Source organism: Podarcis liolepis (assembly GCF_965112155.1).
Source record: "Podarcis liolepis genome assembly, chromosome: 7".
Taxonomy (NCBI): Eukaryota; Metazoa; Chordata; class Lepidosauria; order Squamata; family Lacertidae; genus Podarcis; species Podarcis liolepis.
The window spans coordinates 88,852,432-88,877,818 of NC_139561.1; the positions used below are offsets into that span (position 1 = coordinate 88,852,432).

The window sequence follows — 25,387 nt, forward strand, 5'->3', positions numbered from 1 at the left end:
AGTCAGGGGAAAACATGGCGTAAGGAAGAAGAGACTACAGTGGTACCTTGGAACTCAAAGGCCTAGGTTCTCAAATGCCGAAAACCTGGAAATAATTGTTCTGGTTTTCAAACATTTTTTGGAAGCCGAACATCCAAGTTGCGCCTTGGTTTTCGAACATTTCGGAAGTCAAACGGACTTCCGGAACAAATTAAGTTCCGCGCTTTTGCTATTTATTTTGCATTTTTGTTTTTGAGGCTTTTTCGGTTCATTTGTTTTTGTGACTGTGTGGAACCCAGTTCAGCTACTGATTGATTGATTGATTGATTGATTGATTGATTGTGTGACTGTGGAAAGGGTTAAAAGCCCCCCATCCAAACAATAACTATCACCAGTGCAGGTAAGAAAAAAATAATTTTAATTTTTATCATCTACAATACTGTCTTATTTATTTTATAGTACAGTGCATTGATTATTGCTTTCATCTTATGGATCAATGGTCTCGTTAGATAGTGAAATTCATGTTAAATTGCTGTTTTAGGGGTTGATTTAAAAAGTCTGGAACGGATTAATCCGTTTTGCATTACTTTCTATGGGAAAGCGTGCCTTGGTTTTGGAACGCTTTGGTTTTGGAACAGACTTCCGGAACGGATTAAGTCTGAGAACCAAGGTACCACTGTATACTGATATCCCACCTTCTCCAGGTAGTGCACAGATAGCAACAGAATCGTACGCGGGGCACCTCCAAAGGCCATCTAGCCTGACCCTCCTGCCAACACGAGGGAGCACACCGCCACAGCATCTCTGATTGGTGGCCATACCCTCCCCGCTTAAAAACCTCTAGCGAAGGAGCATCCCTTTCCATCCTGCAAGTTTCACCATCCTCACAACAACCCTCTGGGGTAGGCTAAGCTGAGATATAGCAACTGGTCCTCCAGGAAGTGAGCCGAGTCAACCAGCTTTTGCTACCCAGAGATATACTGCTCTTGTACATAGAGGTTCTGTATTTTGCTCTTGCAACTTTTCACCGTTGACGGTAGGCTTTCCTTTCTTGAGTCGCACAGCCCGTTCCTCTGCATCAAGAGATTTTGGAGCCCAGTTTTTATTAAACTTTAAAATCTTGCCATATATATTCTAGACAGTGCTTTTCTTTCTTTCTAGAAAAATAGGCGCTGGTACTCACCACAAAGTTGCTCCAGTAAGTGCCACACTTTTTAAGAACAAAATAGGTGCCGGTACCATGTGCCCCTGAGTACCTTCTGGGAAGATGCACTGATTCCAGATTCCAAATTTGTTATACATTTCTCTTTTAAAATTGACTTCCTGTCTTTCTCTCCATGCTGTTCTTAACCCCAGCCCATTTACATACTGCATTCTAATAAACATTTCACCTGGGACATATCGTTCTATTTCATATACAGTGGTACCTCGGGTTAAGTACCCGAGGTCCGTTCTTAACCTGAAACTGTTCTTAACCTGAAGCACCACTTTAGCTAATGGGGCCTCCTGCTGCTGCCACACCACCAGAGCACGATTTCTGTTCTCATCTTGGAGCAAAGTTCTTAACCCGAGGTACTATTTCTGGGTTAGCGGAGTCTGTAACCTGAAGCATCTGTAACCTGAAGCATCTGTAACCTGAAGCGTATGTAACCATCTTTCTTCTGTATTATCAATCTTCTACGGCTGCTCATAATTCAAATCCTGCTCATGATTTCATCAGATGATGATATTTTTCTTTTCTTATTTTTGCTGTTAGTTTGTCAGCTCTGCATAGTCCAATAGATAGATAGATAGATAGATAGATAGATAGATAGATAGATAGATAGTCAGTCTTGGCCACAGGAGCACTTCAGACCCACAGGCTTCCGTAGAAGAACTTGATTGGGGATAATGGGAATTGTAGTTCAACCTATGGAGGGTGCCGTGCTGGCTACCCCTGTTCTTGAGCCTTTGAGAACATAATAAAGGTGCAACTTGCCCTTGGCCATAACCCAGAGAGGGCCATGTAATTAGCTGCTATTAATGCAACCTTCAATTATGAAAGGGTTTCTTCTTGGCGTGGGATCATTTGGCCTGTTTGAGAGATAGAAGATGAAAAAAGAATAGCATCTTGCTCAGAGGCTTAGTGAGGGCAGCAGGCCAGGCAGCAAGTGCCATTCCTCACTGGTCCTACACAGCCTAACATAGTAGAACCGCTAGGATTCAGCCACAGAGAACCACTAGGATGTGGAGGGGGAGGGGACCTGGAAAATTTGGATGGTGCTAGCAGCAACCAGCAGGCTTCCTTTCCCCCCTTTTTTTAACACAACACCTTCTGGGCAGGAGCAGTCTACCTGAGAAGTAAGGATTTGGGCAGAAGTATCCTCCATGCCGGGACGCGGGTGGCACTGTGGGTTAAACCACAGTGCCTAAGACTTGCCGATCAGAAGGTCGGTGGTTCGAATCCCCGCGACGGGGTGAGCTCCCGTTGCTCGGTCCCAGCTCCTGCCAACCTAGCAGTTCGAAAGCACGTCAAAGTGCAAGTAGATAAAGAGGTACCACTCCAGCGGGAAGGTAAACGGCATTTCCGTGTGCTGCTCTGGTTCGCCAGAAGCGGCTTAGTCATGCTGGCCACGACCCGGAAGCTGTACGCTGGCTCCCTCGGCCAATAAAGCAAGATGAGCACCACAACACCAGAGTCGGCCACGACTGGACCTAATGGTCAGGGGTCCCTTTACCTTTACCTTTTCCTCCAAACACCCAAATACTGGTTCCTTGGGGATAATGAGGTGCAGAACTGAGAGCTTCACCTGGCGTTGAAATGGCCAGTGGCAGAACAGGGAAATGGAACTAATTTCTGCCTCCCCCAGGCCCCTGAGAAATATTCTGGCTTCCGCTGGCAACCAGCCCTCTCCAAAAAGACCACTTCCTAGATCCTAGATTCTATCTCTCTCTGTCTTTTAATTGATAATCAAGAAAGGAAAAAACAAGACAAAAATACAAATAAAGCAATTATAAAGACAATATTAGTTACAAATCAATAAAGCAACAAGCGGTCCTTGGACTATAGACCTATCCTCCCATCCATTCCTTGTTTCAATTATCTATTATTTGTTGCCAAAACATATTTTTATCTTAAATGAACTAATTATTGATTTATATTAAGTTTCATATCTTTCTTAAATCTACTAAAGTTATTCAAATGCTGCGACAGAGTTTAAACTACTGCAATTGTTTTTCTAATAATAATAATAATAATAATAATAATAATAATAATAATAATAATAATTTATTATTTATACCCCGCCCATCTGGCTGGGTTTCCCCAGCCACTCTGGGCGGCTTCCAACTGAATATTAAAAACAGTACAGCATCAAACATTAAAAACTTCCCTAAAGAGGGCTGCCTTCAGATGACTTTTAAAAGTAAAATAGTTGTTTATTGCTTTGACATCTGCTGGAAGGGCGTTCCACAGGGCAGGCGCCACTACCGAGAAGGCCGTCTGCCTGGTTCCCTGTAACCTTACTTCTCGCAATGAGGGAACTGCCAGAAGGCTCTCGGCGCTGGATCTCAGTGTCCGGGCTGAACGATGGGGGTGGAGACGCTCCTTCAGGTATACTGTCCTGAGGCCGTTTAGGGCTTTAAAGGTCAGCACCAACACTTTGAAACGTCCTGGGAGCCAATGCAGATCTCTCAGGACCGGTGTTATGTGGTCCCGGCGGCCACTCCCAGTCACCAGTCTAGCTGCTGCATTCTGGATTAATTGCAGTTTCCAGGTCACCTTCAAAGGTAGCCCCACGTAGAGCGCATTGCAGTAGTCCAAGCGGGGGATAACCAGAGCATGCACCACTCCGGCAAGACAGTCCGTGGCCACATAGGGTCTCATCCTGCGTACCAGATGGAGCTGATAAACAGCTGCCCTGGATACAGAATGGACCTGCGCCTCCATGGACAGCTGTGAGTCCCAGAAATGACTCCCAGGCTACGCACCTGGTCCTTCAGGGGCACAGTTACCCTATTCAGGACCAGGGAGTCCTCCACACCAGCCCGCCCCCTGTCCCCCAAAAACAGTACTTCTGTCTTGTCAGGATTCGACCTCAAATAAACTTTGAAGGTTTCCCATTTTGAAATAAATTCCTGTTTTGGTTTGTTCTTCATTTTTTCTGATAAACTACCTAGCTCTGCATTGTCTCGATCCATTTTTATTGGGGGGAGGGGATTTCATCACTCTTCCACTTCGTAGCTGTCAGGGGTTTAGGAGCAGAGGCACGGGCAAGGGAGGAAACAGAGAGCGAAGGGGAGGAGGCAGAAGAAAAGATGAGTGATGACGACGACCCGAGATCTCCTAGTCTTTCCAGTGAATCAGAGGATTCACAGAAAGGAGCACCAGTGGCCAGGGCAAGGGGGGAGTCTAGGGGGGCACCCCAGGAAGATAGAGCCAGAGGGGACTCAGGGGGGAGCAGCTGGAAATCGGGACCAGCGTCACCGCCAGGAAGCAGGGAAGAGGAAGGGAGCCAGGGGGGAAGCGCTGGCAGCTCACCACAGGAGGGAGGGCATGAGTCAGGAGTGGCCACACCTCCATCGGGGAGCGAAGAAACGGTTAAGAGGAAAGTGGAAGGTTGGGCGCGCGCGCCAAGTTCAAATGCAGAGGAAGGCGGCGCAGTAAGCAGCCCCGAAAGGGAACCAGGTCCTAAAGCCCGGCGCAAGGAGGCAGGAGGGTCCGGGTCAGCGTCAGAAGAATCCCGGAAGGAAGAAGCCCCGGGGGGTAGAGGGACCCAGAGGAGGACAGTCAGGCGGAAAAGGTGGAGCAAGGCTAGGATATTAAGTTGGTGCACACGGGGCGGAGACTCAGACGGAGCTTCGCCGACCTAGCTACTAGACGTAGAGTTGCGCGCAGCAGCGTGAGAATGGAAACTGTAATTCAATAAAGACTTTTACTTAATGATCGCTGGCTAGCGTGATCCTCCGTGAGCTAGGATCTTCAAGCAGCTCTGACAGTAAGCTCCGTCACACTCTTGTGGGCATCTACAGCCTCGAGGAGGGGAGAGAAACAGGTGCCTACTAGCGAGCTCACGAACGGCAGACGACATGACGGCTGAGCAGCAGATAGAGGAACTCAGAAACGCAGTGGCACAACTGAACGCCGAGGCTCTCGCATCCAGGAAGAGAGAGGAGGAGGCAGCCGCCGCCTGCAGGGATCTCCAGGTCAGGTTAGACGTGCTGACAAAGCAGACACCCCGGCAGGAGGGAATTGGGTTGGCGAGACGGACAGGCGGGCTGGTCTCTCACTTCGATGGGAACCTGCAACAGTATCCCAACTTTAGAGCCGACGTACTGTGCGCACTGCAACTGCTGCATAAAGACTTTAGAGATGAACAAGAGAGAGTGGGGTTCATCATGTCCCATTTGCATGGGGATGCGAAAGCATGGCTACGCAATTTATGGAGAGATAAGGATCCGGCGCTCCAGAATGCAGATGCCTTTATTAAAGCGATGGATGGGTGTTTTTTATCAAGTATTGACGTGGATCTTGCACGGAAGGAGGTGCATGGGCTGAGACAAGGGAGGGCCAGCGTCAGGCAGTATCATGCCCGCTTTTTCGCCTTGGTCAGTGCCCTGGAATGGGACAGAGATTCGGCTCCTGTAAGAGACCTCTTTTGGGAGGGGCTGCACAACTCGATTAAAGATGAGATCGCGAGGGGGGAGAGACCCCGAACCACCCAGGAGGTCGTTCAGAGGGCACTGGCAGTGGGGGTGAGGCTGGAAGGACGTCCGTGGAGCAGGGACGAAGGGCGTGGAGGGCGCGAACCAGCCGGGGGCCCCTCCTTCCTTCCCAGAGAAGCAGCGCGGGCGCAATCCACGCCTCCGCCAGGAGGAGGAGCCGAACCTATGGAGGTTGGAGGTGCAAGGGCTCAGTCAGCAACCAGAGCCCTAGCACCGGCAGCAGTGAAAGCGAAGCCTCCTAGAGGGAACAGGAAGTGTTACGCCTGTGAGGAGCCAGGGCATATGGCAAAAGAGTGTCCCCAGAGGCCCCACAAGCTCACTGCAGCCTCAGCAATGGTGACTGCAGCAACGCAGCAAGGAGGACCACAGCAGGGAAACGACGCTGTCTGGCTGGAGGAAGAGGCACTGGGGCCCAGCCAGACGTGTTAGTGACGCAGTCCCCAGAGATTTTACAGCCCGTGAACCCCCTCCCGCCCAAACCAGTAGTGAGGCTCACAGCATCTCTCCAGCTGCCCAATGGAATCACCATGGACGTGCCAATCACCATTGACTCAGGCAGCAATGCGGACTTTATAGGGCAGGACTTTGTCGACAGGCACGCTGTGCAGTTGCTGCCGGCCACACTGCCCCTGCAGGTTGTCACGGTGGATGGCAGGGAGCTGCTCGGGGGGCAAGTGGTGAAGCAGACGCCACCAATGGTGATGCGACTTGGGAATCACAGAGAAATCATCAGCTTCAACGTCACTCAACTATCTGACACGCCCATTGTATTGGGCATGAGTTGGCTGGACAAGCACAGCCCAACGATGGCTTGGTACCAGAGGCAGCTGACCTTCGGCTCTTCCTTTTGTGCTGAACACTGCATCGTGCCCAGGCAGGAAGGAGAGGAAGAGGAGTCACAGCTGCTGCTAGGCACGCTGCAAGCGATTCCCCACAAGTACGCTGAATTTTTGGAAGTTTTCTGCGAGAAGGAGGCAGACAGGCTACCCCCTCACAGACCATATGACTGCAAAATTGACCTGCTGCCGGGGGCGGCGCTGCCTAAAGGGAAACTGTATTCCATGTCAGAGGACGAACTGCAAGAACTCAAGGAGTTCATTGATCATAATTTGCAGCGCGGCTTCATCCGGGAGTCCAGGGCAGTGGGGGGCAGTCCCGTATTCTTTGTTAAGAAGCGGGACACGCCCCAAAAGAGACTCGTAGTGGATTACAGGATTTTGAACAGTGTGACTAGGCCATCGGACTTCCCCATGCCCCGAATTGACGACCTCCTCGCAAAGGTACGGAAGGGCAGAGTGTTCACCAAGTTGGACCTGCGGGGGGCGTACAACCTCATTCGCATGCGGGAGGGTGATGAGTGGAAGACAGCCATGTTCACGCCACTGGGGACCTACGAATATAGAGTTATGCCTTTTGGATTGCAAAATGGCTCCCACGTTTTTCAAGCATTTATGCATCACGTGTTGGCGGGACTTCTCTACAAGACGTGCGTCTGTTTCTTAGATGACATCCTGATCTTTTCGGAGTCGCAGCAGGAGCATGACAAACACGTCAAGGAAGTGCTGAGCAGGCTAAAGCAACATAGGCTCTACGCCAAGCTGGAGAAGTGCCAATTTGACGTGCCGGAGGTGGATTTTCTGGGCTACAAGCTGTCTGACAAGGGGCTCGCCATGGACAGCGCCAAGGTTCGAGCGGTGTTGGATTGGAAGAGCCCGCGCAACCGGAAGGAGGTCCAACGGTTTGTCGGCTTTGCGAACTTCTATCGCAAGTTTATCAAGGGCTTCGCGATGCAGACGGCGGCCATCACTGACACGCTTAGCTCCAAGAAAAAGAAGTTCATTTGGACAGAGCAGGCGGAGCAGTCCTTTCAGGCACTCAAGCGTCTCTTCGCGTCGGAAGAGCAGCTGCTTCATGTCAACCCCAGCAAGCCGATGAGGGTGGAGACAGACGCCTCGGACAGAGCCGTGGGGGCGGTCCTGCTGCAGAAAGACCCGCAGGGGGTGTGGCGACCGGGAGCGTTTTACTCCAGGAAGCTCAGCAAGTCCGAGCAGAACTACACCATATGGGACAGGGAGTTGCTGGCCATTCACGCAGCGTTCAAGGCGTGGAGGCACTTTCTGATCGGCGCCAAGCACACGGTGCAGGTTTGCACGGACCACAAGAATCTAGAGCACTGGCGCACGGCACAGTTCCTGAACCAGAGGCAGATACGTTGGGCTGAGTTCTTTGCGAACTTCGACTTCCGAATAGAGTATGTCCCGGGGGACACCAACATCATGGCAGACGCTCTCTCCCGTAAGCCACAGTATCTGGAGGACGCAACACCAGCGGCCGCCATGCACATCTTCGCACCAACAGTGTGGGCGTGCGCCGCGGCGACCGTGGACCTAGAGGCGGTGCGACGAGCGTTGCAGGGGGACTCCTTCGCACAAGCAAAGATGGCAGAGGTGCAAAGGGGCAAGGCAGCGGCCGACGGTTTCCAGCTAAGAGATGGATTGCTCATCCGTAAAGGGGCCATCTACGTGCCGGGAGACGAACTTCGAGCCAAGGTGCTGCAGCAGCTGCACGACGCGCCCACGGCCGGGCACTTTGGCAAGGAGAAGACGGTGGAATTAGTAGCCAGGGATTTCTGGTGGCCTGGAATGAGAGGGGAGGTCGCAGACTACGTGGCAAGGTGTGACACCTGCCAGAGGGCCAAACCAGTGCACAAACCGCCGGCCGGACTGTTGGAACCGCTGCAAACTCCGGTCGAACCTTGGGAAAGGGTGGCCCTGGACTTTGTCACGGATCTGCCCAGCTCAAGGGGCAAGACGGCAGTGCTGGTGGTGGTGGACCTGTTTTCCAAGATGGCGCATTTCATTCCGTGTGCTAAGGTGGCCACGGCGGAGCAAACCGCCAAACTGTTCATAGACCACGTGTTCAAGGTTCACGGTCTGCCACGGTCTATTCTGTCCGACCGGGGGCGGCAGTTCATCTCGAATTTCTGGCAGAAGCTGATGGGCTTCCTGAACGTCAAGATCAACCTGGCGTTGGCGAGACACCCGCAGACCAACGGGCAAGCGGAACGGGTCAATGCCATCATGCAGCAGTACCTGAGATGTTATGCAAATCAACAGCCTGCGACGTGGGTGGATTACCTGCCGCTTGCCGAGTTCGCCTACAACAACACGAAGCACGTGTCCACGGGGGTCACGCCGTTCTTCGCCAACAACGGGAGGCACCCCAGAACCTTCCCGGGACTGGAAAGAATGGGGGAGGGGGAGCCGCAGACAGCAGATGCGTTCGCGTCGGAGCTGCAGGAAGTCCACGATCAGCTGAGGCGCCACCTGGAGCTGGCCAAGCACGCATACAAGGTACAAGCAGACAAGCACAGAAGGGTTGGAGAAGAGCTCCACGTGGGAGACTGGGTTTGGTTAGCAGCCCACGCAGTGCCGGCCAGGTCGTTGGCCAAGAAGAAACTAGGGCATAAACAACTGGGGCCCTACCAAGTCGAAGAGCAGGTCAACCCGGTAGCTTTCAGACTGGCACTTCCGGAGGGTTCCAGAATGCATCCGGTATTCCACAGATCGGTGCTCACTCCCTACAAGGCACCGCACAGGTTCCAGGAACCCGGAACGGCGCCGAGTCCGGCCAGAGACAGAACAGGGCACGCGGGAGTGGCACAGAAGGAGCGCATCAACGAAGTCACGGAGATTTTGGACTCCAGATGGGGGGAAGAGGGGGTAGAATACTTTCTCGCCAAGGAGGGCACCCCGGCCAGTGCGAACAGCTGGGTGCCGGGCTACGCCTTAGACGAACCTCTGCTCAAAGACGAGTTTCATGCCCTCTTCCCACATAGACCTATGCCAGCAGACTTTTTCGACGACTGGCTTTTCACGCCCACGCTTTCGGCCAGCACGTTCCGGGGGTTCGACTCGGACGAGGAACCGACACGAGACGTCCGTTCCCCGGAGGGGTCACCCTCGGGATCTGCCTCAGAACCCTCGTATTGGTGGGACGATAGGCCAGAGGAGCAGTTCCGCAGAAAGTGGCTGGAATGCTCAGGACGAGCAACGCCGCCAGGAGGAAGTGAGGGAGAGACGGACATGGACATTTTCGGGGACGACCCTGGTTTCGAGCACGGCGGCACAGAGATGGAAGCGGAGGTGACCGTCGTCGACGAGAGCAGGGAGGAAGACCCGGGAGAGTTCAGATGGAGGCCCGCCACGGGAAGCGACCGATATCCGACGTTCGTCCCTTTGCAACAGCAGCCCCCAGCTCCAGCACCGGAAGGAGGGGAGGGGGGAATGGGGGGCTTCGAGGGGGGGATGGATGTCAGGGGTTTAGGAGCAGAGGCACGGGCAAGGGAGGAAACAGAGAGCGAAGGGGAGGAGGCAGAAGAAAAGATGAGTGATGACGACGACCCGAGATCTCCTAGTCTTTCCAGTGAATCAGAGGATTCACAGAAAGGAGCACCAGTGGCCAGGGCAAGGGGGGAGTCTAGGGGGGCACCCCAGGAAGATAGAGCCAGAGGGGACTCAGGGGGGAGCAGCTGGAAATCGGGACCAGCGTCACCGCCAGGAAGCAGGGAAGAGGAAGGGAGCCAGGGGGGAAGCGCTGGCAGCTCACCACAGGAGGGAGGGCATGAGTCAGGAGTGGCCACACCTCCATCGGGGAGCGAAGAAACGGTTAAGAGGAAAGTGGAAGGTTGGGCGCGCGCGCCAAGTTCAAATGCAGAGGAAGGCGGCGCAGTAAGCAGCCCCGAAAGGGAACCAGGTCCTAAAGCCCGGCGCAAGGAGGCAGGAGGGTCCGGGTCAGCGTCAGAAGAATCCCGGAAGGAAGAAGCCCCGGGGGGTAGAGGGACCCAGAGGAGGACAGTCAGGCGGAAAAGGTGGAGCAAGGCTAGGATATTAAGTTGGTGCACACGGGGCGGAGACTCAGACGGAGCTTCGCCGACCTAGCTACTAGACGTAGAGTTGCGCGCAGCAGCGTGAGAATGGAAACTGTAATTCAATAAAGACTTTTACTTAATGATCGCTGGCTAGCGTGATCCTCCGTGAGCTAGGATCTTCAAGCAGCTCTGACAGTAGCGATAAGAACTCTTGCTGCCACTGTGGCCTATAAAAATATACTCTTCATTTTTCGAATCCTGGATTCTCAAACACCAAGTGCTGGTTTAGAAAACCTGCAGAACAAACGTGGTAATCTTTTTTCTCCTGCTGTCTAGGGTTTTAGGCTTCAGATGGGCAAATGACTTGCTTGGACATTGGTACCTGGGTGGTGGTGGGGAAGGAATATTCCCCTTAATGTAGAAAAATAGCTCATCAGGGGAAGAAGCTGCTTTGTATACTTCTCCTTGAAGCGCAAGCTTTCTCTGTGTGGGGGTTTGTGGGTTTTCGTTTTGCTTTTTGTAGAGCAGCCATTTCCAACCATAGCTGTCAACTTACAGATTTGAAAATAAGGGACCAACAGCCTCGGAAATAAGGGCTCAGCAACCAAAATAAGGGATTTTTCAGAGCACAGGTATGTTTGATTTCTGAGCCCCTCCAAGCCAAAGGCAGAAAGCCCAGCCAGCAGCCAAACGAAGCCTCAAGCGGTGGTTCCCACAGCGCAGCGACCCGGCAAAGGGGATGCAGCAAGGAAAACCACCGTCACCTCTCCGCTGGGAAGCGCTGAGCAAAGGCGAGTCCCCAGGCAACACGGCCGATTTGATCGGCACAAGGCATGCAAGCTCCACCCCCCAGTCGTTCTTAGACTCCTTATTGGGTGAGCAACGCAGCCAAGCAACACAGTTGGAGCCTCCCTCCTCCCTGGCCGGCAGAGAGGGAGGGAGAGGAGCTGCTTCCTTTGAAACCCGGGAAATTTAAGGGACATCATCAATAAGGGACAGCAGCGGGACACAGCACTGGGATAAGCGACTCTCCCGCCAAATAAGGGACGGTTGACAGCTATGTTTCCAACCTAGTAGAAATGTTTCTGGAGTGCAACTCCTGCTGGGCCTGAAACATCTGTTGTAGAGAAAAATCGCAACATGCAATTTTGCATTAATGCCTCGAAGTAACAGAATCCTGGAGTCCAGACCACTTTTGCTTCCTTTCCCTGGCGTCTTGGCTTTCTTCACTTGGGCAATGGATAATTTCCAAGATAGGAACCTCCGTTCAAGCCTACTCAACCACAGTTGCTGTTTCACCCTCATCCAAATGCCAGAATGATCCCCACTGACAATATGTTAAATTGTCAGGGCAGTGAATTCAAATCACATGGCAATACATACTCGGTGCCTGAAAGGAAGGGGGAGGATACCTCACCAAAATTCAGCACAGAGAGAAAAGGCAGGATCCTGCAAGCGCAGTGAACAACGCAAATGATACGCTGCCACTTATTTCGCATACAGTGGTACCTTAGTTCTCAAACGCCTTGGTACTCAAACAACATGGAACCCAAGATACTGTCTGTCACCAGAGACTGGGGCCCTGTGGGACTTGACATTTTTCCGCAGGGCCTGCAAGACAGAGCTGTTCCGCCTGGCCTTTGGTTTGGACTTGGTCTCACCCTTATGTTTCCCTCCCCTTATGGTTTTGACCAGTGGCGTGGAGTGGGGGGGTGCAGGGGGGGCTGGCCACACCGGGCGCAACATCTGGGGGTTAGGGTTAGGGGGCGCAAATACACGGGTTAGGGGGCGCAAATTACTTGCCTTGCCCCGGGTGCTGACAACCCACGCTACGTCACTGGTTTTGACTTTGAGGCAGAATTTTAAATTGCATTTTAACCTGTATTTTAAATTGTGTTTTTCCCCCCTTTTTCTTCTTATTATGTTTTTACTGAAATTTTATTGATGTTAGCCGCCCTGAGCCCGGCTCTGGCTGGGGAGGGCGGGGAATAAATAAAATTTCTTCCTCTTCTTCTTCGTCTTCTTCTTTTAAAAAACCCCCAACCCCAGCCAACATGTCCTGGTGACCCCATGTACCCCACAACCTGTTCCATGCACAATCTCTCCCCCAAAAGAAGACGACAGAGAGTTGTTTTGGGCAGGTAAGATTTCTCTCTCCCTCCCCCTCCCTCTCATCAAAGCACACATTTTCATCTCAATCTCTTCCAAAGCATATAGTTTCTCTCCCACTCACTGCCTCTCTCCCCAGAACATGGCTAACGCGTACGCACACACACTTTCTCCCACGCACCCTCTCCCATGGCATTCCCTCGCCCCCGCAAAGTGCTCCCTCTCCCAGCCACAGCTGTTTAATAGAAGGCTATACCTCATCTGCCAACTCCATCCCCTGCCTCGGGGAATCTGCACATTGCTGCAGGGACAGGCCACAGGAACAGGATATCTCCCTCTCTCACACTAAGGTTACCAGAATCCCCCCCTCCCCATGAATCCAGCGACACCTTTCAACTTCCTACTAAATAAATGGAATTTTTTTCAGGGGACTGATTTGTAAATCCAGGGACTGTTGTCCCCAGGAAACGGGGACATCTGGTAAGCTGATCTCACACCAAATCACCATTTGATATGCAATTCCATTGCACCAGAGAAGCAAACACACACACACACCTCTATGTTGTTGTTGTTGCTGTTGTTGTTGTTGTTGTTGTTTTGCTTTCCTCGAAATTCTCTAGATTTCCTTCCTCCTAACCCCACTGGAGGAAATCAACAAATTTGCATTGAATTTTGCAGTGGACAAAATCCAGTAGCAAACTGGGTTTTTTTAAAAAAATTAATTACAATTTTTTTTGCCAGCCGTAGTGAAACCATTTTAGCGTTTCTCACAAGTCCTCAGATATTTTGTCCTTAAGATTCAGCTAAAGAGCAAGTACCCGATCCCTTTGGATTCATGTCCAGGACACAACGCATAAGGATCCATGCCCCATACATTCGTGTGGGGGGAAAGCATTGGGGCTACAGGAGAGACTTACCAATAACTAGCAGTTACAGAACCTCCATGTTTAAAGGCAGTATACCTTTGAATACCAGCTGCTGGGAAGAAAGAACAAAAACACCTCCTTCGTGCCCCACTTACGAGATTCTAGAGGTGTCTTCTGGAAATTGCAAGACGGCCAAAGTGGATATTATGGCCTGGACCAGCAAGGCAGTTCTTGTGTATTTATATACAGTGGTGCCTCGCAAGATGAAAAGAATCCGTTCTGTGATTCTCTTCATCTAGCGGTTTTTTCGTCTTGCGAAGCAAGCCCATTGATGGATTAGCGGATTAGCGCTATTAGCGCTATTAGCGCTTTTAGCGGCTTATCTGCTGATTGGATCAGCTGATAAGCGTCTTAGAGGCTTAGAAAAAGGGGGAAGGGGGAAAAAACCAGCAGGAACTCGCAAGACATTGTCGTCTTGCGAAGCAAGCCCATAGGAAATTCGTTTTGCGAAGCACCTCCAAAACGGAAAACCCTTTCGTCTAGCGAGTTTTCCGTCTTGCGAGGCATTCGTCTTGCGGGGCACCACTGTACTCTTAGCTTGCATGAGGAGCAGTAACAGATGGCGGTCAACTATTTTTCATGGGAGGTTTCCAAATAAGAGGTATGATTACCCTCTGTCAGGCACTCTTCAGCTGCCATTTCTGCATTGGACTAGATGACCCTTGTGGGCCCCTTTCGATCCCGTAACCAGCTGGAAGTGGCATGTACAAGTATTGCACACACTGCAATTATGTGTCTAGTCTGTGTACAACAGAGTCATGTGCGAAAATTGTAATATCCATGTCTTTGCAGCACCAATACATCTCTCCTCCCACATACCTTGACCCCCCAGGGAAAGGGAACCCTCCAGATATTGCTAAAATACTGCTCCCAGCATCACTAACCATTAGTCACACTGGCTGTGGATAATGGGAGGTGGAATCCAACAACATCTGGAGGGCCCTGTGTCAAAGCTGAACCCAACACTTTGTGGAATGCCCAGTGAAGTTCCATTTTCTAATTCATTATTTTATTTTTTTTGCAAATGAAACATGGGGAAAAGACACCTTGTAATAAAATTTCTATCTCTGCAGAACCTTTTTGAGTCCACGGCTCCCTTGACTGACTACATTCTCTCTGCGGCTCCCCTGTGGGGCTCAGGAGCCCAGTTATGTCACCTCTTTCCTGCAGAGCTGGCAGCCTCTCGCCCTTTTTCAAACACCCTCCCTTGTGGAGGGTTCCCTCAGCCTCCTCCCCTCGACTTGGGGGTCCTCTAGGCAGCTGCAGCGACTGCCCCTGGTCTCTGAACTGCCCCCCCTGCCCCAAAGAGAGGTATTATTAGGATATAGTTCCGTTCCACCTTAAAAGAGAACAGGCATGACTGTTGTGTGTCACATGCCTGTTTACTTCCAGCACTTGCTGGGAACTTCCTTTTGTATATTGCTTTTGCTATTGGAGACGAAGGGAAGCAGACATGTTTTCCCTTTGTTCCTGAACTATGCTGAATAAATTGCTGTAAATAATGCTCACACATGACTCTGTCCGCCACAACTGTTGTGAGGATTTATTCACTCTGCTGATAAGAGCGTGCCGAGTCTCTAAACGTATCTGAGGCTCGTGTCGCTGATTAATGCTGTACTGGGAACCAGTATTCGCCCGACTGCCAGCCGGTGGCTGGAGCCAGCTGGGGGCCTGCCAAATGCCCCCATCTCCCCGGCAGCATCCCAACAGGTATCTCCTCACATTGCCCCACAAGGGCCTGGGAAGCACCCCCTGGCCAGCTCCAGAGGCACCATTCACCTAGGGAGCTTATAGCCAAGGCTGCTGCAACAAACAGCTGTTCAAGCCTTTGGGAGGTGGAGACACAAGCGGGCATCAGAGGAGGGAGGGAAGGAAAGAGGGACAGAGGTCAGGGTTGCCTGCGGCACCCCTGTCCATCATTCAAGGCACCTTAGGGTGCCACAGCACACCGGTTGAAACCCACTGCTTTACCCATTTCCTTGGGCACTGTGAGCCCAAGTGAATTCAGTGGAAATTACTTCTGAGCATAGGATTTGCCTGCCCGATACTTTGGGGTGAAGTTGCTCCATCTGTACAATGGGCGTCGTAAATGCCCTGCACCTTAGGTGCCGGAAAGTTTGTGCCCGTGAGATGTTCAGAGCAGGTGGAGAGAACAGATGGGTTAAGTGTGAGCTGGATTTGTGAAGGCAGAACCAGTCGGATGTTGAAGAAAAAGGGAGCGCAAGCAGGGAGAGCTTACCTTGGTTTAGCAAAAGGGCTGCGACAAAGGAAACAGAGAGAAGAGGGAGAGAGAAAGAGAGATATTATGCAGGTCGTCAGTAAAGAGACAGAGAAATTTGTGATCTGAAGGAACAGCCACCAGGGAACGGAATGGCTGGGGAGCCAGCCCCACCCCATCAAAGGCAATACAGCTGGGATTTCATGTTCAAAACAACCCTCTCCTTCTAAGCAACTGCTAGGCGCCTCTAGGGATGGCAACAGGCAGAGCCAAGGCTGGGTGTTTACTGAGGCTCCAGGCCTGCTGAAAGGCTCTGCTGCTCCAACAGCACCGTCATTTTCCGTTTTTGCACAAGAGTAGCTTTTCGCCAGGGACGCGGGTGGCGCTGTGGGTAGCCTAGAACTTGCCGATCAGAAGGTCGGCAGTTCAAATCCCCGCAACAGGGTGAGCTCCCGTTGTTCGGTCCCTGCTCCTGCCAACCTAGCAGTTCGAAAGCACCTCAAAGTGCAAGTAGATAAATAGGTACCACTCCGGCGGGAAGGTAAACGGCATTTCCGTGCGCTGCTCTGGTTTGCCAGAAGCGGCTTAGTCATGCTGGACACATGACCGGGAAGCTGTACGCCGGCTCCCTCGGCCAGTAAAGCAAGATGAGCACCGCAACCCCAGAATCGGCCACGACTGGACCTAATGGTCAGGGATCCCTTTACCTTTACCCTTTTAGCTTTTTGCCTCCCCTGGTCTCCAAGGTTAAGAGGTCCCAACTTGGAATTGTGGGGGAGCCTCACCCTTAGAGCCTCTCCAAAATCCCAAAGCTGCTATCGTTAGCAGTTATCTACTTATTTATATGCTGCTTATCTGCCAAAACTGCTTCTGTAAGCGCTTTACAAGTACAAAACCAACAGCAAGCAGCAAAACCAAAAGCGAAGTGCTGCTGGTGGCAGTTTTGCAAGGCTGTGTCCCAGTTCAGGTGGGCTGCTTAGAACATTTACCCACCTCAAACCAAACTGAACAGGGACCAGGATATGGAGGTGGGGGGCCCATAGCAATAGGTTCGGGGCCTGAGGTGCTTCCCCTGTGCTATAGGGGAAGGTGGGAAGCAGATGGTCATCTAGGGATTCTCCTCCACCATTGATGACCATCTCCAGATGAACATCACTCCCCAGTTTTCACGATGACACCTCCAGTCTTTTGCTCTGGACTTGAAAGGTGCTCTCCCCACCACACCCCATAGCCACCTACCTGATATGCCCCTTTTCAACCAGCGTGGCTGTCCCAGCTCTATGAAGAAGCTGTCCTTCTTCTCATATTCTTCAACGTCCACAATTTTGACGTAAAGGGATTTCCTGGAGAAGGAAGGGTGAGAGGGGAGAGAAAGCATTAAAGTCTTCATTGGGAAGAGTTTAAAGGATGCTGAGGTTGCAAACCACATGCCCAGATATTCCTGCAAAAAGATTCGGCTCTGCAGGATCAGGCTGAAGCCCCCATCTACTCCAACTTCCTAACCTCCAGTTCCAACCAGGTACCCATGGGAAGCCCAGATAAGGTCACCTGGGTGCAACAGAACTCTCTCAACTTGTGATCCCCCAGCGACTGGCATTCTTTTTTATATATATATAAAATATTTATTAGAGTTTCCAATTTTTTACAAACAAAAAGAAAAAAGCAAACATAAAAAAAATTTAAAAACACATAAATTTCACAGCTTATTTTCTCATAACATATTTCCCTGACCTCCTCATACCTCCCCTTCTTGTATACCCAGTTCAAATTATTTATGCAACAAATCCTTATCTCAAAGCATTACAGCTTAAAAAAGAAAAACACCTTATTTTCTCTCCAACATCTTAGGTTATTATAACAACTTTAAATTCTTACTTATAGAAAGAAAACCATTTTATCATAATCCTTTATACCATTACAGCTAGAAACCACTTAATTTCAATCCAACATCATTCAACATTCCTTAATTTTACAGTATTTTTGTAAATAGTCCTTTTTCCAATCTTCTTCTGCCGACTCTTCACCCTGGTCACGGATTCTGCCAGTCATTTCTGCCAGTCCCATACAGTCAATCAGCTTCATCTGCCATTCTTCCAAAGTGGGCAAATCTTGCATCTTCCAATACTTTGCAATAAGTATTCTTGCTGCTGTCGTTGCATACAAAAAGAAAGTTCTATCCTTCTTTGACACCAATTGGCCAACAATGCCCAAATCGCTTCTCGGCCCAGCGACTGGCATTCAGAGACAGGCTTCCTCTGAGGGTGGAGGCACAGCTCAGCCGTCGTGAATAGGAGCTACCAAAAGGCCTTGCCCTCAATGAATTTGTCCAATCCTCTTTTATGGCAGTCCGAGTTAGTGGCCATTTCTGTGTCCTGTGGCAGCCAGTTCCAGAGGTAAACGGCGTGCTGCTGAGTGAAGAAGCGCTTCGTTTCCTCTGAATCTCTTGCCAGTGCGTTTTGTCAGATGGCCCTGGGTTCCAGTATCATAGACTCATAAAACTGAAGAGTTGGAAGGGACCCCAGGGGTCATCTAGTCCAACCCTCTGCATCACAGGAATTTCAGCTGAAGCAGCATGATGGGAGCAGGAGAGAGAAATCATCTCTCTATTCCCTTTTTCTCTAGGCCCTGCGTCATTTTATAAAGCTCTATCATGTTCCGATCCTTTATTCATTATCCCCCCAAATAAAAATCCCCAAATGTTGTAAGCTTTCCTTGTAGGGGAATGGTTTCAGCCCCCCCATCACTTTTTGCAACTTTATGCAAAACCTTTTGCCGCCTCCCCCCCCCCCCGCAACTTTTCCAGGTCTGTCATCTCCTTTTAGGAATGCAGCAGGAAAGACCTGCCAAGATAGAAAGATAGAGATTAGATAGATAGATAGATAGATAGATAGATAGATAGATAGATAGATGATAGATGATAGATGATAGATGATAGATGATAGATGATAGATGATAGATGATAGATGATAGATAATAGATGATAGATAGATAGATAGATAGATAGATAGATAGATAGATAGATGATAGATAGGTGATAGATAGATAGATTGATAGATGATAGATGATAGATTAGATAGATCGATAGATCGATAGATCGATAGATCGATAGATCGATAGATCGATAGATAGATAGATAGATAGATAGATAGATGATAGATAGATAGATAGATAGATAGATAGATAGATAGATGATAGATAGAAATGCCATGGTACATCTGCAGCAGCACAACTGGATGCCTTCATCTGCCCTGGCTGCAACAAAACATGTCTCTCTTGTATCAGTCTCTACAGCCACAGCAGGCGCTGTAATTCTCCAATGGTTTGACTCACCCCCATAGGCACAGTCTTCCATTGTCTCCCAAAACAGATGGATGCCAACAACAGGCAAGAGAGAGAGAGAGAGAGAGATCCCACTGGAAGTCAGTGATGACAATACAGTGGTACCTTGGTTTGCATACAGTACGTCTTGGTTTGCATACAGTTTGGATTACAAACATGTCAAACCCGGAAGTGTGTGTCCTGGTTTGCAACCTTTTTTTTTTTTTTTGGATTACAACCCTTTGGGGGGGATTATGAACAATTGGGGGGGGCGGAGGCCGCATTGGCGAAAGCGCGCCTTGGCTTACAACCTGTTTTGGTTTACAAACGGACCTCCGGAACAGATTATGGTTGTAAACCAAGCTACCACTTTACTGAGCTGTACCAAGCAAAGTTTTTACTTTGTATTTCCACAAGGCTGAAAAAGTCCCCCCTCTCTCTCTGCGCCTGCAGTGTAATTAAAGCCGGGAGCCCCTGAGAAAGCAAACCATCACCCGAAGACCCCCATTTTGCAAACCCTTTTTATCTTTCAAGTGCACCAGAAGAAAACATTTCCTTCCAGCCTTGGTTTCCATGGTGTGTTCCGTGGCGCATAAATGCTCTCATCAGACCACCCTCTCGCATCCTCCCTCTCCCGACTCGTTCCAAAGAGTGGGCGCTTCTCTGGCAGGTTAGGTATCTGCTGGCAGCCAGATTAGGGGAAGATCACATCACTTGGGGGGGAAAGGAGAGAGAGGGATCCTTCCCTGCTATTCTCTCCTCTCTATCAGACCCTGGCAGATGGGCAGAGTGACGACATCAGAAACCAACCAGAGAGGCAGGACGAGGAGGAGGGAGGGAGGGAAGGAGAGCGATCACATTCACCCAGTGCTATACCAGCTCCACTGGCTCCCGGTGGGGTACAGGATCAGGTTCAAGGTGCTGGTTTTAACCTTTAAAGCCCTATACGGCCTAGGACCCTCGTACCTACGGGACCACCTCTCCTGGTATGTCCCACAGAGGAACTTATTATCTTCAAACAAAAACATCTTGGAGGTCCTGGGCCACAGGGAGGTTAGGCTGGCCTCAACCAGAGCCAGGGCTTTTTCAGCCGTGGCCCCGATCTGGTGGAACGCTCTGTCACAAGAGACCAGGGCCCTGCGGGACTTGACATCTTTCCGCAGGGCCTGCAAGACAGAGCTGTTCCACCAGGCCTTTGGCCAAGGCACAGTCTGACCCCCTCTCTCCTTCTGTAATCCTCATAGCACTCTAGCCCAATGGTTGCCATTAATTAGATTTTGAACTGATTTTAAAATGAATTGATTTTAGAATGTTGTGTTACTTTTATTGTTGTTAACCGCTCTGAGCCTGGCTTCGGCTGGTGAGGGCAGGATATAAACAAAATTTTATTATTATTATATAATTGTTTGGTCAATGCTATAGCTCAGGGACAGAGCATCCATTCTGCATGCAGGTTAATCTCAGGGTTGTGGGTTTGAGCCCCATGTGAGGCAAAAAATTTTCTGCATTGCAGGGGGTTGGGCTAGATGACCCTCAGGGTCCCTTCTATTCTCTACAGTTCTATGATTCAAGGATGCTGGACAAAGTGGGCCGTTGGCGTGATCCAGGAAGCTCTTCTTCCTAACAGTCCAGCGGCTCTTGCAGTCTGCACTGTGGCCCATCAGCTTGATCTCACTCTCAAGAGAGTGGATTTGGGGACGTCTCCACCAGATTCTAGTGAAGGAGATCTCATTTGGCTTCTTAAAGGTAAAGGGGTAAAGGGACCCCTGACCATTAGGTCCAGTCGCGGACGACTCTGGGGTTGTGGTGCTCATCTGACTTTACTGGCCGAGGGAGCCAGCGTACAGCTTCCGGGTCATGTGGTCAGCATGACTAAGCCGCTTCTGGTGAACCAGAGCAGCACACGGAAACACCGTTTACCTTCCCGCTGGAGCGATACCTATTTATCTACTTGCACTTTGACGTGCTTTTGTACTGCTAGGTGGGCAGGAGCAGGGACCGAGCAACAGGAGCTCACCCCGCCGCGGGGATTCGAACCGCCGACCTTCTGTTCGGCAAGTCCTAGGTTCTGTGGTTCAACCCACAGCGCCACCTGTGTCTTATTTGTCTTCTTACTAGACGGGTTAAAACTAAGTTTACATGAAATATCTGGGACAGCTTTGCCGCTGTCCGTGGTCCTGAAACGAGATCTCTCACAACGCCTTTTAAACTTCTTAGGGCGCGTTTAATTCTTAGATATCTTCCCGTCCCCCGCTACCCCCAACTTTCACTTTAGATGGTTGTTGCCATGCAACTGGGATCTGCAGTCAACCCAGGCTCCCTCGCAAACATACCTGCGTGACACACAGGGTTGCCATCACCCTTGGTAATTGCATTTTGGTTCTGCCGTTCCTCCAAGAATCTCAAAGTGGCAAGTATTGGGCTTTTGCAATTGCATCCTCCTCTGCAAAAGTGGTTTGGCAACACTTTTTTGGGGTGTCAGGGGTTCAGAGACACATTCCCTCAGATGTAATTTGTTAAACAGGGGTACATGTTGCTGGTGGATGGAGCCAGAACCAAGAATGGGGTGCAGCCAGGGACAAAAATGTTGTGGGTGAAATAATCTGGAAAACCCTACCCTGATTCAGTTCAGTCTTTCTCACATTAGAATTCCCAATGCTGTGCTTCGGAACTCCCTGCCACCTGCATTTTTTTAATGCTATCAAATAACAACCTGTGTCGTATTGTTTGGGAAGGGAGCCAGGAGAACAGGGTTTTGGGGGGAGGGGGATAGCAGTGTTATGATAGATGCCACGTAGAATGTTCTGTGCTTAAGCAGGTTGCAAATGTTTCCAAATAAATAAAACAGCTCAGATTCCAGCAATCTCTGGCATGCAACCCCGATGGAAGGAGAAAAGTTCCTCACCCCTGATTTAAAGGGACACCAAATGGCATAGGAGGCCTCAGAATTGAGCAAGGCTTTAAAGCAGTGGCGAGACTTGGCAGAGCAATGGGTATATATTTCAGTTTCTTTTTTTATAATATTTTATTAGGTTTTGACAATAGAAAAGTTTAGAAAAATACAAAAAACGAAAAAGATACAAAGTTATAAAATACAAAAATACAGACATTAAACACAAAAAAGAAAAAGAAAAAACACATATAAAAGAAAACAAAAATTCCCTCTTTCTTAATTTCTCCTCTTTAGTTAACTTATTTTCCTGACTTCCTCACGTCTCCCATTTTTGTATCCCTTTTAGAAATTGGTTCAGCAAATTCATGTCCTATTAGTCTATCTATTATTAATCCAATCTTACATTTTACCTTGTTGCTAGAACCCCTGCAATTCATTTCAATGTCATCAACATTCAAAAATTTTACAATATTTCTGCAAATAAGTTTTAAATTTCCTCCAATCTTCTTCCACCGACTCTTCTCCCTGGTCTCGGATTCTGCCAGTCATTTCCGCCATCTCCATATAGTCTATTAGTTGCATCTGCCATTCTTCCAAGGTGGGTAGGTCTTGTGTCTTCCAATGCTTTGCGATGAGAATTCTCGCTGCTGCTGTAGCATACATAAAGAAAGTTCTATCCTTTTTTAACACCGATTGGCCAACTATGCCCAGGAGAAAGGCCTCTGGTTTCTTTGGGAAAGTATATTTATATATTTCAGTTTCACAAAGCAAGAGGCTGTTTTCTACACACAAACACACCTTTCTCCATGCTCCCTCCAGAGAAGCAAGAGTCATTATCATCTCAGCCTGGTGAAAGTTCTCAAGACAGGTGCCTTAGAGGATGAATAAAAGGCCTGAACTGGGGAGGATACCAAGAGCCAGAGAGAAAGGTTTGGAGGACCGCATTCTCTCCCCCCCCCAACCTGTGGTTCTCCACCCTTGCTCTGAAGAATGAAGCCTGATGGGTGGATTTCTCTAGGACAGTCGAGAGCCGTCCAATCTTGGAGCTTACAAAGATCAGGTGCTGCCCAGAACTCCATAAGCACAGCAAACAAGAGATGAATAAGGAGTTTGTTGTGGAGAACCCCCTGAACGGCAACTCCACCCCCCAAATTGACAGGCGTGCAAGCTTGCACTCAGGAATTAAGGGTCTGTGGAGTCATTTGAGAGATTTTCCTAAAGACTTTTGACCTGAAGCTCTTCCATGACAACATCGCAGGTTTGCCACACTTGCAAGGATGTCCTCATCGTGCCCTGGCAGCTGTGCAAGGATGGCTGAGATAATGTATGTGAAACATTAGGATGGCTGAGATAATGTATGTGAAACATTAGGATGGCTGAGATAATGTATGTGAAACATTTGGAAATGCATTATAAACTATTATGGCGATGATTTATCTGCCTGTCTTCATCGCGGCTTCCCAGTTTGTTTCACTTGCAGACAAGTCCCTGCGAACGTGTAGCCTCTGCCCTCTGGTAGAAAATACCTCTTTCTGACTCATTTTCTTATCCCCATCTAGAAGATTTGTCATCGCAGATAATTATTCATTTCATTCCGCCCACGGTTTGCTTTATCCCCTACCCCACTCCAACGGTATTATTTTTTAGATAGATACTTTTTTCCTCTCTCTCACTCACTGATACACAAACACACACACAACATGTAAAATGTAAGCCAAAGACACACAATCCTAATTTAAATTCACCTAAAGGTTAGATAAATTTCTTTAAATAGTCTGTTTACTGAAAGCAGGGTTGGTTGTTAAAAAAAACTTTGCCACTATGCATCCTCTCAAAATCCACAAAGGAGTTGAGACTATGTTTGAGCATGTGCAGAGTGCACCGCCTACACTCCAAAGTAGCCATAACCAGATCTCTTCACCTCTCCTAACGAAGGGAGAATACTTCCAGGCCAGAGGTCATGATTTCCAGACAAGTTATTTTAAAATTAACTATTTTAATTTGGGTTGCCACTTCCACACTGGGGGGGGGGGGAGTGCTAAAGAGGACAGAGATTTACATAAAATTTGCATGTGTTGATTTATATGCTTGGATGCAAATTTAGAAATAATTACTATAATTGAAACAGGAATGCAGCGCATCTCGCCTGCGACCTGTTTGCTTCCTTGTTTTGCTATCTGTTGAGCGCAGGCAATTTCCAAGGCCCCTGGATGCTTTCCTTCATAGCGTCCTTTAAGTTTCAACTCTGCTAGGGCCAGAAAGCCCTTCAGAGGATGCCTTAAAAACACGAGGACTGTCCTCTGTGAGGACCCTAATTGCTATTTATTTCTCAGATTTACAAATAAATGTACAGTGGTGCCCCGCAAGACGAATGCCTCGCAAGACGGAAAACTCGCTAGACGAAAGAGTTTTCCGTTTTGGAGGTGCTTCGCAAAACGAATTTCCTATGGGCTTGCTTCGCAAGACGACAATGTCTTGCGAGTTCCTGCTGGTTTTATTTCCTCCCCCCCCCCCTTTTTCTAAGCCGCTAAACCGCTTATCAGCTGATCTGGTTAGCAGATAAGCCGCTAAAAGCCTCTAATAGCGCTAATCCGCTAATCCGTCAATGGGCTTGCTTCGCAAGACGAAAAAACCGCTAGACGAAGAGAATCACAGAACGGATTCTTTTCGTCTTGTGAGGCACCACTGTAACTGAATGCAACACCTTAGGCAAAAAAAGGGCAAGGCTGTGCTCCTGCTGCTCCCCAGGGCCGGCCCGATCATTGGGCAGAATGAAGCAACAGCCTCAGGCAGCAGATGTTCAGGGGCAGCAGTAGCATCAGCAGCCTGGAGCTTTTTCTCCTGAGCCAGGAGCAGGAGAACCTCACCCAGTCCTGGGTGGGTTGGATGCAGCCCTCAAGACCTCTCTATCTGGCTGTTGTAGAGGCCACACCCTCTCCTCAGCCATATCCCAAGCCAAGCCCCTTGTACTCAGGGGACACACCTCCCATCGGCCCTTCTTCACAGTCTCCTTGGGTATTTGCACCTGACTAGAAAGAGCCTTGCTAAAGAGTCTAATCCGTATAGTTAAAGCTATGGTTTTCCCAGTCGTGATGTATGGAAGTGAGAGCTGGACCATAAAGAAGGCTGATCGCCGGAGAATGGATGCTTTTGAATTCTGGTGCTGGAGGAGACTCTTGAGAGTCCCAAGGACTGCAAGAAGATCAAATCTATCCATTCTGAAGGAAATCAGCCCTGAGTGCTCACTGGAAGGACAGATCCTGAAGCTGAGGCTCCAAGACTTTGGCCACCTCATGAGAAGAGAAGACTCCCTGGAAAAGACGCTGATGTTGGGAAAGATGGAGGGCACAAGGAGAAGGGGACGACAGAGG

General features: G+C 49.6%; 1 protein-coding gene across 1 annotated transcript in view; it reads right to left on the bottom strand.

Annotated features, from left to right (window-relative positions):
* The window catches only part of SLC8A2 (solute carrier family 8 member A2), a 132,816-nt gene that overhangs the window by 9,310 nt on the left and 98,119 nt on the right, over positions 1-25,387 (bottom strand). Inside the window, exons 3-4 of the mRNA XM_083515788.1 lie at positions 17,045-17,148; positions 15,827-15,844 (exon numbers count right to left, since the gene is read on the bottom strand). Coding sequence (XP_083371914.1) covers positions 15,827-15,844; positions 17,045-17,148 — 122 coding nt within the window. The remainder of the gene's footprint in view (positions 1-15,826; positions 15,845-17,044; positions 17,149-25,387) is intronic.